Here is a 17,617-nt window from a genome sequence, read left to right as displayed (position 1 = left end):
TCCAACACTTATAACAGGCATTACTGAACAATAATAGCCCTCTTCCTCACTGGCATAATCCTTCCATAATAACTCTTCAGAGCCACACACTGGAAATCGATTGGAGACAGCACAAATCCTGTTTATCACCGTTACTGCTGCATATGACATCTTTTGACATATGGCTGAAACAATTGTTTTCTACCATATTATACCCTCATTTTTCTAACAGTTATAATAGTTTAAGAATTAACACATAACCTCCCCAAAATCATTACCATCTTTCAGGATTGCAGAGAATTAAAGTGCAAAATTCAACTCTTTTATTAAGAAGAAAAAGACATAATCAGGTACAAAACCAAAAAACTATTCTCAGCTTGACGTAAAAGCCTTCTATTGAGAAAAGTGCTAATAAATAAAAGACAATCAATGATACACTTCAGGTAAATAATAAAAATTTAATAGCAATATCATAAAATAAACACATATAAAAATCAAGTATTTAGTTTCAGATGTTAGAAGTAATATACATAATAAATTTAACATGCTGATTGGTGCTGCAAGGTAAGATTTTATTTTCCAAATTACATATTATGCCAACCAGCCTGCTTTGAACTCAGAGGTTCAAAATTTTGCTTTTATTATGAAAAACATCTGGACTGTAGACACCTCTAACAAAACCATGTTATACTTGGCATATTGCAATTGAAGCTCTGTGACCATCATCCTAATGACCTAACTAAATCCTCTCATAATGGAAAGAAGTTCAAGAGACAAACATTTCTCTCCCTAGGATGCTGGTTGCCAAAACTGTCACAGTGTCAAAATAGAAATAATTCCTTCCTCCTTTTTAACATCATGTTGTCCTTGAAGCATATGTATAAGAGGAAGTTAAAAACCAAAAGAGCAACTTCAAGCTATATGCTAGGTCAATGTTAAATCCGCAGACTAATTTTTAGATATAGTATTCCTGGTTCTGGGCCTTAAAGAGAAATAAAGGCATTAAACCAACTTTTATTTGACTATTCTTTCATAATCAAATCTTTCAGTGATTTCTAAGACTGTTTTTACAGCCTATGTGCTAGTTCAGGAGACACACTGGTTGTAAAAGGACTTGAGAATATAAACTTTAAGGCTAAAAATTTCATCTTCAAAATGTATCCATTTAAATAGAGCCCTTGACAAGGTTATTTAATGTAGAACTGCTGGGCAAAATGAAAGCAAGTATTAGACAGAAAAAAGGTCATGCTTAAAGACTTCATTGAAAAACCACAGGGAGGTCTTTCATAACGTAGGTAATTCCTTCAACCTAAAGACATTTGCTGAAAGTCAAAGTTACCCTGTTGCATAGTAAATCTTCAAAACCATTAAGTCACTTTTTGGGTCAACATTTCCTATGCTTTGGTTCAATGATTTAATAAAGCATATATTTTACAGGATTTAACCATATAATTCAATGAACAAAATAAAATAGATAAAAAATGTTAGAATCGTCACTGAAAAATGGCATGTTTCTCCATCTTTTTCATGCAGTAAGCATGCCCATCTTAAATCTGATTTTTAAAACAAATAATTGCTGTATTTCCCACTGAAGCTTGTTATTCTGATGAGCCAAATTCAAATGCTTTCATACAGTTGAGGATTAAAAAACATTTTGAGGATTATTCATCATTATCTGTAGAAAGAAGAAAAAAATTCATTTCAAATCAAGCTGTATCGACTTAACAACCCATTCTTTTCATGCTAAAGGAGAAGAGCTTTAATGTAGTTTTAAACATACTTTTTATTGTATCACACATTCACTATAAAATATTCAGACAATACAATGAAGAACAAAATGGGAAGCAAAAATCATCTGTAAATGAAAGATAATCAATGTTAACTTGATAGAAATCCTCCTGCAATGCTTTCCTATGCACAGACAAATCTCTTTTAAAATTACACTAAAACGCGGTTTTGAAACATAGGTTTTCCACTTAAAACACTCTAGTGAATGGAAAGGTGGATATATAAGTGATAAAGCAACATTAGAAAATGTTAATGTTAGAATCTAGGTGGTAGGTGCATGGGTGATCACTTGTAAAGTTCTTTCAAATTTTCAGTATGATAAAAATTTGATAATAAAATGTTAAAAAAGAATAAATCATGGATTTATTCTATGTCGACTTCAATGTCTGCACAGTATTCTATTTAATGGATATGGCTATTTATTGGATAATTAAATTAACCATTACTATTTACAGACATTTTTATTAATTTAATTCTGAAAATTATAATCAAGTGAATTAAACAGATTTCTTAGCTTAATCTTACATCCAAACACTATCTTCCACATTCTGGCAAAAGTGATTTTTCATTAAAATCAAAGGGTCACGTCAAGTCACTGCACTGCTTAAAACATTTGCTAGCTCCCTACTGCCTCAAAATGGAATCCACGCCACTTAACGTGGATTATAAAGCCCTCCCTCATCTGGCCTTTTAAATATTTCTCATCTTACCAAATTTCATTTCCCACCTTCCTCAACTATAATTTCCTTCCCTATAATTTATGCTTTAGGAACAATGAATTGCTGATAGCTCCCCTATGACGTTTTGCATCCTTCCATGTGTAAGTATGTGTACTTATTTGTGTTAACTCCCATTTGTCTTTCAGAATCCGATTTTGATGTCCTCTCCCCTAGGAAGACCTATCCTCTCGTCATTATTTCTTTCAATGTAGTTGGATCATTACTTTATTACTTACATACATTATATTGCTTCCAAGGTAACACTTAACACTCTGTACTACCATTTATTTATTTTTTACAATTATAAAATGTTTCAAATAATCAGGAAAATAATGAACACACATATCTATAATACGTAGAATTACCAAAAGCTAGCTTTTGGCCATACTGGTTTGGATTGTTTAAGTAAAAGCATATTACAGATAGAGAGTACCCTTTCTCAATCACTGCCATCTCTTCTTCCCCAGGGGCGTTTTCAACACTCTGAAATTGATGTGTATTTTTCCCACTGATGGGTTTTTGCTTTTATTTTTATAACATACATGCACATCTAAATACAATTTATAAACATTACATAATTGGTATAATATTCTGCTTATTCAACTCATCATGTTTATGGGGCTTATCCATATTGATAGAAAAAATTTAATTCACTCATTTTAGCTGATGTCTAAAATTTCATGACATAAATGCAGCCCAATATTCCATCTAAAATGAATTTGGAGAGAAGGTATGTGTCTCCGTCTTAAGAATCTGTAAGGCCAGGCATGGTGGCTTGAACCTGTAATCTCAGCACTTTGGGAGGCCAAGGCAGGTGGATCACCTGAGGTCAGGAGTTTGAGACCAGCCCGGACAACATGATGAAACCCTGTCTCTACTAAAAATACAAAAATTAGCCAGGCAGGGTGGCAGGCGCCTGTAATCCCAGCTACTTGGGAAGCTGAGGCAGGAGAATCGCTTGAACCCAGGAGGCAGAAGTTGCAGTTAGCAAAGATCGCACCACTGCACTCTAGCCTGGGCAACAGAGCAAGACATCGTCTCAGAAAAAAAAAAAAAAAATCTATAAGGTTGGGCTGCTAATGCTAATACTAATACTCTATGTGAGAACATGGTAGCCTCTGCCAGGCTGCTACTGGCCACAGCTGTTACAATCCTTCTCTCCTTGTGGAAGAATTTATTAGGAATACTATCAAATTGTTCACACATTTTATTAGCAGCTCTATTTGACTTCTGACTCTGGATAGTATCTAGCTATGGACAAAGCAGCATTATCAACAGCTGAAGTTACTGATGCTTACCAAACCTGTACCATAACAGTATCAGGAGAGTTAAATAGCAGAGGCTGTCTTTTCAGGACTCATTTAACTTCCAAGGAAATAAAACAGAAATGTGTTTTTGACAATCTTCTTTTTCACTTGTACCTTAATGACTTGATGTCACTTTCAGGTGAGCTAGATAAAATTTTGCATCCTGTCTCCCTTCTTTACTCTCCCCTTTCCCCAACACAGAGAATCGAAGTGTGTAAGTACCATATGCAGATGACACGGTTTTATCTCCTAGATGTGGCCTAAAAGATAGCTATCTGGGCAACTGCCTGTAAGACAGCTAGGCTGGGTGCGTGGGTCACACCTGGAATCCTAGCACTCTGGGAGGCTACTGCGGGCAGACTGCTTCAGCCCAGGCAATGTGGTGAAATGCCACCTCTACCAAAAAAAAAAAAAAAAAAAAAAACACAAAAAATACAAAAATGAGTTAGGTATGGTAGCTCGATCACTCAGGAGGCTGAAGTGGGAGGACTGCTTGAGCCTGGGAGGAGGAGGTTGCAGTAGCTGAGATCATGCCACTGCACTCCAACCTAGGCAACAGAGCCAAGCCCTGTCTCAAAACAAAACAAAACAAAACAACACAACAAAAAACCCAAATCAAAAAGGACAGCTACTGTATATATCGGCTCTAACGACTTCCAATAAGAAGGACTGCAAAACAGTTACTCTGAATCAATGAATATGAAATCTAAACCATTATTTCATTTAACTCTCATGAGTAACAATAAAAAACAGCAAGTTATCCAGACAATTCAATATACGTTTTATAACTAGTTTCTTTAGTAGCTATAGTAGTAAGTTATAATATTTTATGGGCTGTACTAAATTTTTTTTAAAGCTACACCTGCTGTAATGGTATGTACTAAGAGTTTTAGAAAAGCCTGCCAGGGTAGGCATTTGCCTTTAATTGCTTTACATTTTTTCTAGGTGTAAGGAATTACTGTCGGGCTTTATGATACAGAACTTTGGGTACTCTTTTCCCTTTCATTTGTGTCCTAGAGAAAATCTAATATTGCTTCTTGAGGGGTGTATTAACCCAGCCTAATTCTCGGTCCTTTGCAGGGGAAATGGCTTTCTGTGTAGGCGTAGCCTTTTGAAGCCACTCAGTTGTCAAAAGAGGATGTCAAGTCTACATTGTGAATAAGTTGATTGTTACAGTTCTTCACTTAAGGGGCAAAGCAAACTAAAAGCTCTCCAGATACTTGTGGAGCAAAACTGAACCCCAAGAATACTGTGGCTATTACTTATGAAAAGCTCTATTGAAACAATTCTTAGGGAGAACCGTCTGGAGGTTGAATAGTCTGAATATAAATAGAATTAGTTTGCTACACTCCACAGATTTACTTAAACGGAATCATCTTCTGGCCTCGTGCCATTAACTTACAGCATGACACATGAGAAACAGCCTCATTAAATCTAAATATTGTAAAAATTACTGAGCATACTTTCCATTCCACTACAGCACTGTTTTGTAAAATGAAGTCCAAGATCTCAATGAAATAAGAAATCCACAAGTACCAGAAAATATTTACATTTTATATTTTCATTTTGATAAAATAATTTTTTAATATTTAGAAAAATACATCTGTTTTACAGTAATAATTCACAACTGACAGAAATTTTCTACGACTAAGACTTGAGTTTTATTTTTACTACAGTTTATAGACCCTTGGATTCTTGTGCCTGGAAAAAATATTTTTTGCCCCTTAGACGGATACATATGTTATTGAAGTTTGAGGAACACTGTATGATAGTGCCCTCTTTTTAAAGATCATGGGAAAATTGTTCCTTTGGTTTCAATACCAAAAATAGCTGTCCTCTGAGCAACTAAAATGTTTTGTTGCATGAATACTGTGACTTATGTAATTAATTAGGTTTTCTGCTTTGTGAAAAAGACCAGCACCAAATTTGTTTCCCGTTTTTAGAAAAGTGGAGACCTTTTGAACATGAAGTTTGTATTCTTCATTCCTGGGCATGTTATACTGCTCGTGCACATTTGTCCAATAAGTTGCTTTCCCCAAACCTTTTTTAAAAACTCAAACCGGGCCCCTTCCTTACAACTTATACAAAAATTAACTCAAGATGGATTAAAGATTTAAATGAAAAAACCCCGAGAAGAAAACCTAGGCAATAGCATTCAGGACACAGGCGTAGGCAAAGACTTCATCACTAAAACACCAAAAGCAATGGCAACAAAAGCCAAAATAAACAAATGGGATCTGATTAAACTAAAAAGCTTCCATACAGCAAAATAAACTATCATTAGACTGAACCAGCAACCAACAGAATGGGGAAAAATTTTCGTAATCTACCCATCTGATAAAGGCCTAATACCCAGAATCTATAAAGAACTTAAACAAATTTACAAGAAAACAACCCCATCAAAAAGTGGGTGAAGGATATAAACAGACACTTTTCAAAAGAAGACATTTATGCAGTCAACAAACATATGAAAAAAGCTCATCATCACTGGTCATTAGAGAAATGAAAATCAAAACCCCAATGAGATACCATCTCATGCCAGTTAGAATGGTGAGCATTAAAAAACAGAAGACAACAGATGCTGGAAAGGACATGGAGAAATAGGAAGGCTTTTACACTGATGGTGGGAGTGTAAATTAGTTCAACCATTGTAGAAGGCAGTGTGGCAATTCCTCAAGGATATAGAAATACCATTTGACCCAGCAATCCCATTACTAGGTATGTACCCAAAGGATTATAAATCATTCTATTATAAAGACACATGCACACCTCTGTTTATTTTGGCACTGTTCACAATGGCAAAGACTTGGAACCAACACAAATGCCCATTAGTGATAAACTGGATAAAGAAAATGTGGCACATATACACCATGGAATACTATGCAGCCATAAAAAATGATAAGTCCATGTCCTTTGCAGGGACATGGGTGAAGCTGAAAACCATCATTCTCAGCAAACTGACACAAGAACAGAAAATCAAACACTGCATGTTCTCATTCATAAATGGGTATTGAACAATGAGAATACCTGGTCACAGGGACGGGAACATCACACACTGGGGCCTGCTGGGGGTGAGGGGGCTAGGGGGGAATAGCAGGGGGGTGGGGGGCTCGGGGAGGGATAACATCAGGAGAAATACCTAATGTAGATGATGGGGTGATGGATGAGCAAACCACCATGGCACGTGTATATCTATGTAACAAACCTGCACATTCTGCACATGTATCCCAGAACTTAAAAGTATAATTAAAAAAATTTTTTTTAAACAATTACACCTCCTTGATCTGACATTCAAACTTAAAAAAAAGAATTATTTTGTACTATATCTATATTTAAATACAACCTTGGTCTTTTTTGTATGAATATGCAAACAAATTTTGTATGGAATGTAAATAAATTTTATAAACATTTTTATTGCTAAAATTAAGTGTCCACATTTAAAACCCTCAATTTTAGTCTATGAATTAAATCTTTAAATTAATAAGATTAATGTTTGGGCAAATAATCTAGAAATAAATTCTTGTTCCAAATTTTACCTATTGCTTTTTGTGTTTAAAAGTTTTGCCAGGTGCAGTGGCTCACGCCTGTAATCCCAGCACTTTGGGAGGCCAAGGAGAGCTAATCATTTGAGGTCAGGAGTTTGAGGGCAGCCTGGCCAACATAGTGAGACCCCATTTCTACTAAAAGTACAAAAATTAGGCAGGTGTGGTGGCACCTGTAGGCCCAACTACTCAGGAGGCTGAGACAGGAGAATCACTTGAACCCAGGCAGCAGAGGTTGCAATGAGCTGAGATTGCGCCACTGCACTCCAGCCTGGGCAACAGAGCAAGACTCCATCTCACACACACACACAAAGTTTAATACTACATCCTTGATAAGAATTATTCTAGGGCCAGGCGCAGTGGCTCACACCTGTAATCCTAGCACTGTGGGAGGCCGAGGCAGGCAGATCACCTGAGGTCAAGAGTTCAAGATCTGCCTGGCCCACATGGTGAAACCCTGTCTCTACTAAAAATACAAAAATCAGCAGGTGTGGTGGCACATGCCTATAATCCCAGCTTCTTGGGAGACTAAGACAGGAGAATCGCTTGTGCCTAGGGGGTGGAGTTTGCAGTGAGCCGAGATGGCGCCACTGCACTCCAGCCTGGGCAACAAGACTCTGTCACAAAAAACAAAATAAAAAACAAAACAAAGAATTATTTTAATTTATAATCTTGCTCATTTTAGAGACAGGGTCTGGCTCTGTTGCAGAGGCTGAGTGCAGTAGCAAAATCACAGCTCACTGCAGCTTCACACTCCTGGGCTCAAGCAATCCTCCGGCCTCAGTCTCCTGAGTAGCTGGGACTACAGGTGCCCACCACCATGCCTAGCTAATTAAAAATTTTTTTGTGCGTAAAGAAAGGATTTCGTTGTCTAGGATGGTCTCAAACTCCTGGCCTCAAGTGATCCTCCCACTTAAGCCTCCCAAGTAGCTGGAATCACAAGTATGTGCCACTACACCCAGCTAGGATTATTCTAATTGCCACAGCTGTCCAAAAATCTGTCTTGTAAGATTTTTAAAAATCTCATTCAAATGTTACTTATAAATTAAATTAAAAATATGGTCTTAAAGGACTTATCAGTGAAACTTTATGACAAGTTTGATTTTATAATTACTTAAAAGTAATATAGTCTCCATGCAGATTTCACAAAATGGATGTGATTTAAGCTGATTCATATACATGTATCATCTTGTTTTCTCACATTTATTGAAAATTATACAGACGTGAGGAAATCTTACCTTCTTGGTAGGCTCCATCTGCCATGACTAAATGAAGAATCTTGGCATAAAGATGCTGATGTTCATTTCCCAAAATATTTTGAACTATTTTTGAACAAATTTCAATATTTTCATCTTCATCTTCATGAATAGCCTATACCAAATTCCCAAATATAAATTAATATTTGAATAACTTTCTCTAATTATAGACTTCACTTTTTGTTTATAATAAATCTAATGACCAATAAAGATCATCAACATTTCTCTAATCTTCAGAGCACATTTTAAGTGTTTTAGTTGACTTTTTACCTACCTTTATTTTCTCATAAACCCCAAAGAATTTTTCAAAGCCTATTTCCTGCTCCAGATGAAGTCTCAGTTCCTCTAAATGGTTAAAGACACTATCGTATTCACATTCACTAGTAGTTTCACCATCACTGTTATCTAAAAACAAAATTAAAATAGGCATTTCGATTAAAAAATAAAACTGAATAAAATAATTCTTACCCTAATAGACTAAAATTCTATGACAGATGAATAATGTCACTGAAGTAGACTACTTCTACTTTCAATATAAACAGTTTTTGTCATTTTAATATTTGTCCTTTATATGGCAAAAAGTATGTCTAAATCTGTCTAAACAAGAATATTACTTTTCCTTTATACACATAAAAAATAAATCAGCTTGGAATAAAAATATTCCCAGAGATGTTATTTAAATGAATAAAAAATGGAAAAAGCACACCTCCATGTTCTTCTTTGAAGCAGCTAACCGTACTACTATTTTCAAAAGTTGATAATAAATGCAGGCCATACCATGGAAAAGCCTGCGGAAGGTAGACAACCTAAGACATACATTGTTACATGTTAGCAAAACACCTAGAAATTATAAATGGCCAACATGTTTTGTCATGTACATGCTCAAGACACTTTGAAAAAAAATTACTTAATCTTTTCACATTAGCTTTTCTTCCTAAATTAATATACTTATTGAAATAGACACACTTTCTGTGCATCTTGGGGGTAATGCTGTAACAGAGAAAGTTTCCAAATTTATGAAAAGAGTTTTTCATACTTTAAAAACTGCTTTCAGTGTAAAACCTGCTGATTAGCCAATATATGTAGAAGCTCTTTCTAAAATATAGAATGCTAAGAAAACATTATTATCTTTATTACTGGAAAAATTGGTCAAGAAGTGGTTATTAGAATTAAAATGCTTCAAAAAAGCATTGCTGTAATAGGAAATAGAAAACTTAATGGGAAAGAAATGGAAAATCACACATTTGTATGAAAAGAAAAAGAATGAAAAAGGAGAGACACCCAGAGGCATGCTTCAGTTGTATTTAAAATTGAAGATGGTTCATAGCAGAGATTAGAAAAATACACTCTACTTGAAATACTTGTAAACTATAAAAGAAAAAGGTCCAAAACTCCGATGATGCACCTACCTGAGTGCCATTCTTCGTTCAGGGCACTTTCACTGCTGGGGTTGTCATCTTCATCTGCCACATCTGTCCCATTTGCAGCTGGCTCCACATCACTGTTCTTTAAGACTGACTCTTCTTCTTCACTGTATTCTTCACCAGGCTGTTCCCTAAGTAACTGTTCCATCGATGCCTGCAGCTCTTGTAAATCTGTGTCAGTTTCTTCAAACACACTGAAATTATAAAAGTTTAACTAAAAGTTTCAAACACATTGAAATTTACAAAGTTAAACAACTAAAACTACCTCATGCTGAAATTTTACTCCTACTTAAAAATCCTAATAGTAGATACCAAGAAATCTGGAAAAATCCTTCATTGTTTTTCACCCATAAGTTGAGGATGAATACAGTTGATAAATGTATCACATAACACATATTCTGGAATATATAAGCCAGGAGATGATTTGTTTAAAATGATCCCAACTTGCCAAAGAGAATTACATAACTCTCAATGTTACTCATTGCTTAAATTCTGAAATAATGTTTTGACATTTTAAGAGGCCAGACTACAGAAGTTTTTCTAAAACAAATAATAAATTATTTTCTCCTTTATGAAATTTTGAAATTTTCAAAATATCTATGTGGCTAATAGCTGGACACTATACAAAAGGCTTTCCATATAAATGTCCACTGGGCATTTGAGTTTTTAGAAATTGAAATATTTAGGGAATTACATGTTCATATTAACAGGATAACCCAGTTAATAAAATGGTCACCAGAAATCTTATCTTAGATGCCTATTCATAAAAATGTTCTAAATTACATAACAAGTAACTTTTTCTGTGTAATTAGCCTATACCAACCACCATAACTCTTCACCGGAGAATCTTGTTTCCAAAGTATTGGTCAGAATATTAATTCTATTTTCATGGGATTATAGATGCTAAAATGAAATAACTTATACAAATAATACCATACATTTATATAGAACTATCGTTTATTAAACAGTTTTATCCTATTATTCAAATTTTATCCACACCACATTCACTTTAGAGACATGGAAACTACTGACCAAAGTGTTTAAATGACTTGCTCAAGGCCACATAGTCAATACATGACAGAGCACTGCAATCTAGGTCTTTGACCGCTTCTATAATATCTGAGAAACATACTCAGAAACTTTTTTCCTCTTATGATGATTTGCTTCTTTCTCCTAACGTGGCATGTAAATGGAAAAGTTTGTAGACTAAAGGAGTTAACTGATGTTTTAGAGGTCTGAGACTTCTGAAAGAGATTATTTAACTAAGCCAAGGATCTCATCTCTGAGAAAGACAATGCTTAACAGGACAAAAGGGTAATTAACGCCTTTCTAAAAGTTTAGACCAAATCAAATATTTACTGAAGAACTAAAATATAACCATTACTGTGCAAGACTGTCAATATAATTTCCATTAATAGAAAGAGTAAATAATCTTTTTATGTAGAAATATCTTTATTTTGTACTTATATGTACAAACTGCTACAATTTGACTTACAGGAGCTAAAGAAAAGCAAAACATCTAATTATAAGGAGAAAAAAGTGTCCAATCTCTTGAATCATCCCCCTAGCAGCATTTAACTTAATATACAATTGCAAGACTAATTTAGGCTGGGTGCAGGGGCTCATGCCTATAATCCTAGCCCTTTGGGAGGCTGAGACAAGAGGACTGCTTGAGGCCAGGAGTTTGAGACCAGCCTGGGCAACATAGTGAGACCTTCTCTGTAGAAAAAAAAATTGTAAAACACTTAGCTGGGCATGGTGGCACGAGCCTGTATTCCTAGCTACTAGGGAGTCTGTGGCAGGAGGACTGCTTGAGCCCAGGAGTCCAAGGCTGCTATGAGCTACAATTGTAGCACTGTACTCTAGCTAGGGTGAGAGTGAGACCGTATCTCCCTAAAAAATTTTATTCAAAAAAATCAGTGTAGTACGCACACCTGCTATGTACCATCACTACAATGAGTAAATGTTGACCTGTTTATAAAATCTTCTAGTGAACGGCCTAGAGGAATTAGTCCCCTCTGCAGATGGTATTAATTGAGGCAGCTAAACTTGCCACTATAAGAAAGTATGAGAAGATTAAGATCTTTTACTACGTGAGCACCAGAAAACTTTAAGGTACTTAAAAAAATCTGGTCTTGAATTCAGTTTTTAGTTGGCTTTCTTATAAAACCTTGACTAAAATTTAGACCAAAAACCACATTTTTTTTCCCAAAGACAAACATCAAGTGAAATTTCCCTATATCAGTATGAAATAATTTACTTTATAAATAACTTGGTTTTCAAATTTTTCAATTAATACTAAAGGCTTCTAACTTAAATTTTAAAATAAAATCTGTCATCAACTGCTCATTAAAAAAACACATGCATAACACAAACTTAGCAGCTTAAAGAAAAAAAATAAAAGAACACAAGCCACAAATAAGCTATAGTTCATTCAGATAAAAATAAATGATTTCATAAAATTTTGGGGGAAAAAACTGTTACTCAGCACTTTGTCAACGATAAAAATCCTGAATGTTGTTATATTCTCCAATAAGATTAATAAAAACAGTATTTCAGTATTTAATGACCAGAGTCAAGCAGAAGAAACAAAAGTAAAAAGGTAACTTTTCTTCTAGATTGTAAGGTCATTAGTAAAAATCTACAGAACTCTTAAGAAAAATGAAAAAGGCAATCTTTTAAAAATAAAGTTTCACTAGAAACTTAAGCAGCAAGGACAAGGATTAAAAATCCCCAAAACCAGAAAATGTACCAGCTGCATCGATCCTACCTAACTCATTACAGAAGAAAACACTGGGAGAGTGACATACTTTCATTCAGATCAAAATAGAAGTTTTTTCTAAAGGTAAAAGTAAAAAGCAGAAACTTAAGTTCAAAGAAATCACAAAATAAATTATAAAAATTTTAATATTTTATAACTTTTTCTCCAGGTGATTTGAACACACTACCTGCTCACCTCACTCTAGAATACTTTGGTTTTATTACCCCAAAAAGAGGTCTGAGGCGATTTCGAAGGTTGACCAATGCTGAACGAGGTAAAGGAAGGTTATTATCTGAGACGCTATCACTCCTCACAGCTCTCAGAGGTGCTGCTTGTTAAATTTCCCTCCTAGATTCAGGATTCCCCATGAATCACAAAGAAAGCAAGTTAGTGAAAACAATCCAATTACATGCAGAACTCATGTGTGCACTCACACATGTGCACACACACACAAATGAAACTAGTCTACCTGCTAGTCCCCAACTGCCACAGCTTTCAAATAACACGTGGCAGGAGGGAGAGGTGGAGCTTTCTGGTCATTTTCCTGGGAAACTGTAGAGCACAGTCATGAATTGCTTAACAAAAGGAAACGTCCTGAGAAATGCATTGTTATGGGCATTTCTCAGAACGTTTCCTGTTATTAAGCAATTCATGACTGTGTTCTACAGTTTCAATAGCCTAGGTATGTAGGCTATACACTATACAACAATTTCATTGTTGTGCCAACTACTTACCAAGGCTATACCGTATAGTCTATTACTCCTAAGCTACAAACCTGGACAGCATATCACTGGAAGCAACTATAACACAATGGTATTTGTCTATTCTAAATATATCTAAACATAGAAAAGGTACAGTGAAAACATGGAATAAAAGATAAAAAATGGTAAACTTTATAGGATACTTATCATAGGACTTTACTATACACTACTGTAGACTTATAAACACAGTATGCACTTAGGCTACACTAAATTTATAAATTAATTTTTCTGTAATAATAAATTAACTTGGCCAGGCACAGTGACTCACACCTGTAATCCCAGCTATTTGGGAGGCTGAGGTGGGAAGATCGCTGGAGCCCAGCAGAGGATGCGGTGAGGTATGATCATGCCACACTGCACTCCAGTTTATCTATTTTTCATTTTCGAGACAGGGTCTCACTCTGCTGCCCAGGATGGGGTGCAGTGGGATAATCATGGCTCACTGCTGCCTCAAACTCTTGGGCTCCAGTGATTTTTCCACCTCAGCCACCTGAGTAGCTGGGACTGCAAGGTGTGTGGTAACAAACCTGGCTATTTAAAGAAATTTTTTTTGGCCAGGCGTGGTAGCTCATGCCTGTAATCCCAGCACTTTGGGAAGCTGAGGTGGGCAGATAACTTGAGGTAACGAGTTTGAGACCAGCCTGACTAATACAGTGAAACTCTGTTTTCACCAAAAATACAAAAATTAACCAGCCATGGTGGCAAGCGCCTGTGATCCCAGCTACTTGGGAGGCTGAAGCAGGAGAATCACTTGAACTCGGGAGGCAGAGGTTGCAGTGAGCTGAGATCACGCCACTGCACTCCAGCCTGGGTGACAGAGCATGACTGTCTCAAAAAAAAAAAAAATTTTTTTTTTTCGTCTCACTATGTTGCCCAGGCTGGTTTCAAACTACTGGGTTCAAGCAATCCTTCTGTCTTAGCCTCCCAATGTGCTGGGATTATACGTGTGAGCCACTATGTCCAACCTGCACTCCAGCTAGGTGACAGAGTGAGACCCTGTCTTAAAATAAATAAATAAAAATAATATGCAGGAGACATAATAGCAGAGGTTAATGACTAAAAAAAGAGCTAGGCAAGTCATCCCCCTTTTTTTTTTTACATATAAATTCAGAAACTCTTTTAATGCTAGTGTTTACTAATGACATTTACTTACATGTCTTCAGAATCAGAAGGTCCTTCTTTAATATGCTCATCTTCAATTTCATCTATTTCAAGATTGTCTTGACGAACATCTCCTATGGTGGGAACGTCCATCAGGGTTCTGAACAGCTTTGAGAGATCTGGAAGTGAACATGTCCTTAACATCTAAAATAAAAATCAATGAATTTCTTATTAGGAGGAAGAGAATTAAAACATGAAAATGAGAAAAAACTAGAGCTTATCACAATTTTGGTGTGATATATATATATCCTCTTGCTCTAAAAATATTATATTTTATATACTGTATAAAATTTTTAGAGCAAAAAATATTGTTTTATAGTTTAGAACAAAAAAAATATATATATTATATATATATGTATATATAATATATATAATATTTTTAGAGCAAGAGGATTCAAAGGTGACTTGCAAAAGCCTAGACCCTAATCCTCTTAAATTTTAGCTCAGTCTTTTTTCCCAGGAAACTAAACTTGGGGGTTATGCTTGGGTTTTAACACAGGAATTCCCTGATATTATCTTTGAAAAGTGGGAGAGGTATCTATTCAGGTACACACATGGAATGGAACTGGAAATCTGTCAGGACTCGGGCAGTGCTAGAAACTACCGTTTTCTCCTTCTCACTCATGACCCATTTGTTCCCCTTGCATGGTGTTTCTGTTAAGTGTTCCTCTCATCTTCCTATACATGGTCAGCTCATACAGTCTTGCCCAAAAGCTACAGCATGCTTAGTCTGAAGCTTGGCTAAGCAACACCACACATAATTCATGGCCCCCTGTATCACTGGATTGTAGGAATTGCTGGTTATCCACATACTGGTGAAACCAGGGGCCTCAAATCGGTATAGAGAGAAGCCTATCATTGCTTCCATGACCATGGGACTGTGAGTGGAACTTTTTTCACGAAAACAGAAAACTGGAAGGACAAGCACTCTGATGTTAATACTGAGCATGTCTGTAGTAACAGTAAGAAGGAACTCAGCCAACTAAGTTGAGCAGAAAAAAAAAGCACAGTCGTGGTGTTGAAAATGTGAATCTGTACTGGATGAGATGAGGGATAATCTTTATCCTTTATCCACCAACCTTTCAACAATGAGAATGTGATAGATAGACATGGCTATGAAACAACGAATTACATACATAACTCTCATGCTGGGTTAGCCCTAAAGGAATCTGTGAAGTTTGAAACATGACTACCAAGGCACTGATAGGAACTCTTCACCAGATGGGAGCCTGTGAGGAAAACACAATGCTTAGCATATAAATGAAAATTTATATACTTGGCCAATTTTATTGGTACAATCTGTTTTTGAGAATAAAAAAGATTTCCATTATTTGAACCTAATTTAAATGTTCTCACACTCAAGGGAAAAATTGTTATGAACTACAAGTTGGTAAAAGTACACTGCTTGTTAAATCGCTTAGTGAAGGTACTGAAAGTATTTCTTTTGCTTTCCCACTATCTGTAGAATCTACACTTTCCTTGTTTATTATTTTAGTGGTTTGACCATGTATAACATAAAATAGCAGTATGTACCAGAAATGGTTTCCTTAGATACCTGCTTATCAATAAATGGCACATATATATTATATATTTAAATTTGAGGGGACTACACAAAATAATGCAATGTTTTTTAGGCTAAGATACATTTTGGCCGTGGTAAAATAATCTCAATTCTTTCCTTTTGCTAACCAAAATAACTTTCATAACTTAGCATAATACAGTTAGAAGGAAATTCAAGTGGTCATGTAATTTGACAACTTACCTCCAGGAATGGGTTTGTACCAACCCACTAATCTGACAGCTATCAACTGGATAAGCCTTTCATGTTCACCACAGTACTCCCTGATAGACTTATAAGCGGCCCCCGCCCCGGCACTTATTCCCCCATGGCTTTGGAGCCTTTTTTTCCCTGTAGATTTATTTATCTATTTTCAGTTTTTCCTTTTGATCTTTTTAACAATACAAATGATTTTTTAATTTCAATTGTTTTTGGGCTACTCGTGATTTTTGGTTACCTGGCTAAGTTCTTCAGTGGTGATTTCTGAGATTTTGGTGCATGCAACACCCAAGCAGTGTACACTGAAATTTTACATAAAAACCCAATGTAGTCTTTTATCCCTCACCCAACTTCCACCCTTCCCCGCTTGAGTCCCCAAAGTCCATTATATCACTCTTATGCCTTTTTGACTTCATGGCTTAGTTCCCACTTATAAATGAGAACATATGCTTTTTGGTTTTCTATTTCTGAGTTACTTCATTTAGAAGAATGGCCTCCAGCTCCATCCAAGTTGCTGCATTCCTTTTTATGGCTAAGTAGTCTTCCATGGTACATATATTCCACATTTTCTTTATGCACTTGTTGGTTGACAGGCACACTTAGGTAATTTCCCTATCTTTGCAATTGCAAATTGTGCTGCTACAAACATGCAGGGTGTGTGTGTATGTGTGTATGTTTTTCATATAATTACTTCTTTTCCTTTGGACAGACACCCAGTAGTGGGATTGCTGGATTAAATGGTAGTTCTACTTTTACTTCTTTAAGGAACCTCCGTACTGTTTCCCATAGCAGTTGTACTAATTTACATTCCCAATAGCAGTGTAAAACTGTTCCCTTTTCTGACAATGAATAAAAACTGTCATTTTGTAAAAAAAAGAAAAAAAAAAAAACTGTTCCCTTTTCATCACATCCAAGCCAACATCTACTGTTTTTTTGACTTCTTAATTATGGCCATTCTTGGCCAGGCACAGTGGCTCACACCTGTAATCCTAGCATGTTGGGAGGCCAAGGTGAGCAGATCACTTGAGGTCAGGAGTGTAAGACCAGCCTGGCCAACACGGTGAAACTCTGTCTCTATTAAAAATACAAAAATTTGCCAGGCATGGTGGTGCATGCCTGTAATCCCAGCTACTCGGGAGGGG

At 35.9% G+C, this 17,617-nt stretch overlaps 1 protein-coding gene across 1 annotated transcript in view; it reads right to left on the bottom strand.

Moving 5' to 3' along the window:
- Positions 1 to 417: 417 nt before the first annotated feature.
- The window catches only part of LOC108288574 (serine/threonine-protein kinase Nek1-like), a gene marked incomplete at its 5' end in the record, with an annotated part of 40,149 nt that continues 22,949 nt past the window's right edge, over positions 418 to 17,617 (bottom strand). Inside the window, 5 exons of the mRNA XM_017507545.2 lie at positions 418 to 1,654; positions 8,574 to 8,706; positions 8,866 to 8,996; positions 10,001 to 10,209; positions 14,691 to 14,842. Of these exons, the coding sequence (XP_017363034.2) occupies positions 1,641 to 1,654; positions 8,574 to 8,706; positions 8,866 to 8,996; positions 10,001 to 10,209; positions 14,691 to 14,842 (639 nt within the window). The remainder of the gene's footprint in view (positions 1,655 to 8,573; positions 8,707 to 8,865; positions 8,997 to 10,000; positions 10,210 to 14,690; positions 14,843 to 17,617) is intronic.

The sequence above is a fragment of the Cebus imitator genome, unplaced genomic scaffold, assembly GCF_001604975.1.
Source record: "Cebus imitator isolate Cc_AM_T3 unplaced genomic scaffold, Cebus_imitator-1.0 Scaffold378, whole genome shotgun sequence".
Taxonomy (NCBI): domain Eukaryota; kingdom Metazoa; phylum Chordata; class Mammalia; order Primates; family Cebidae; genus Cebus; species Cebus imitator.
Note: the sequence above shows the minus strand (reverse complement) of the source record. Positions and strands in the feature narration are given on the sequence as shown.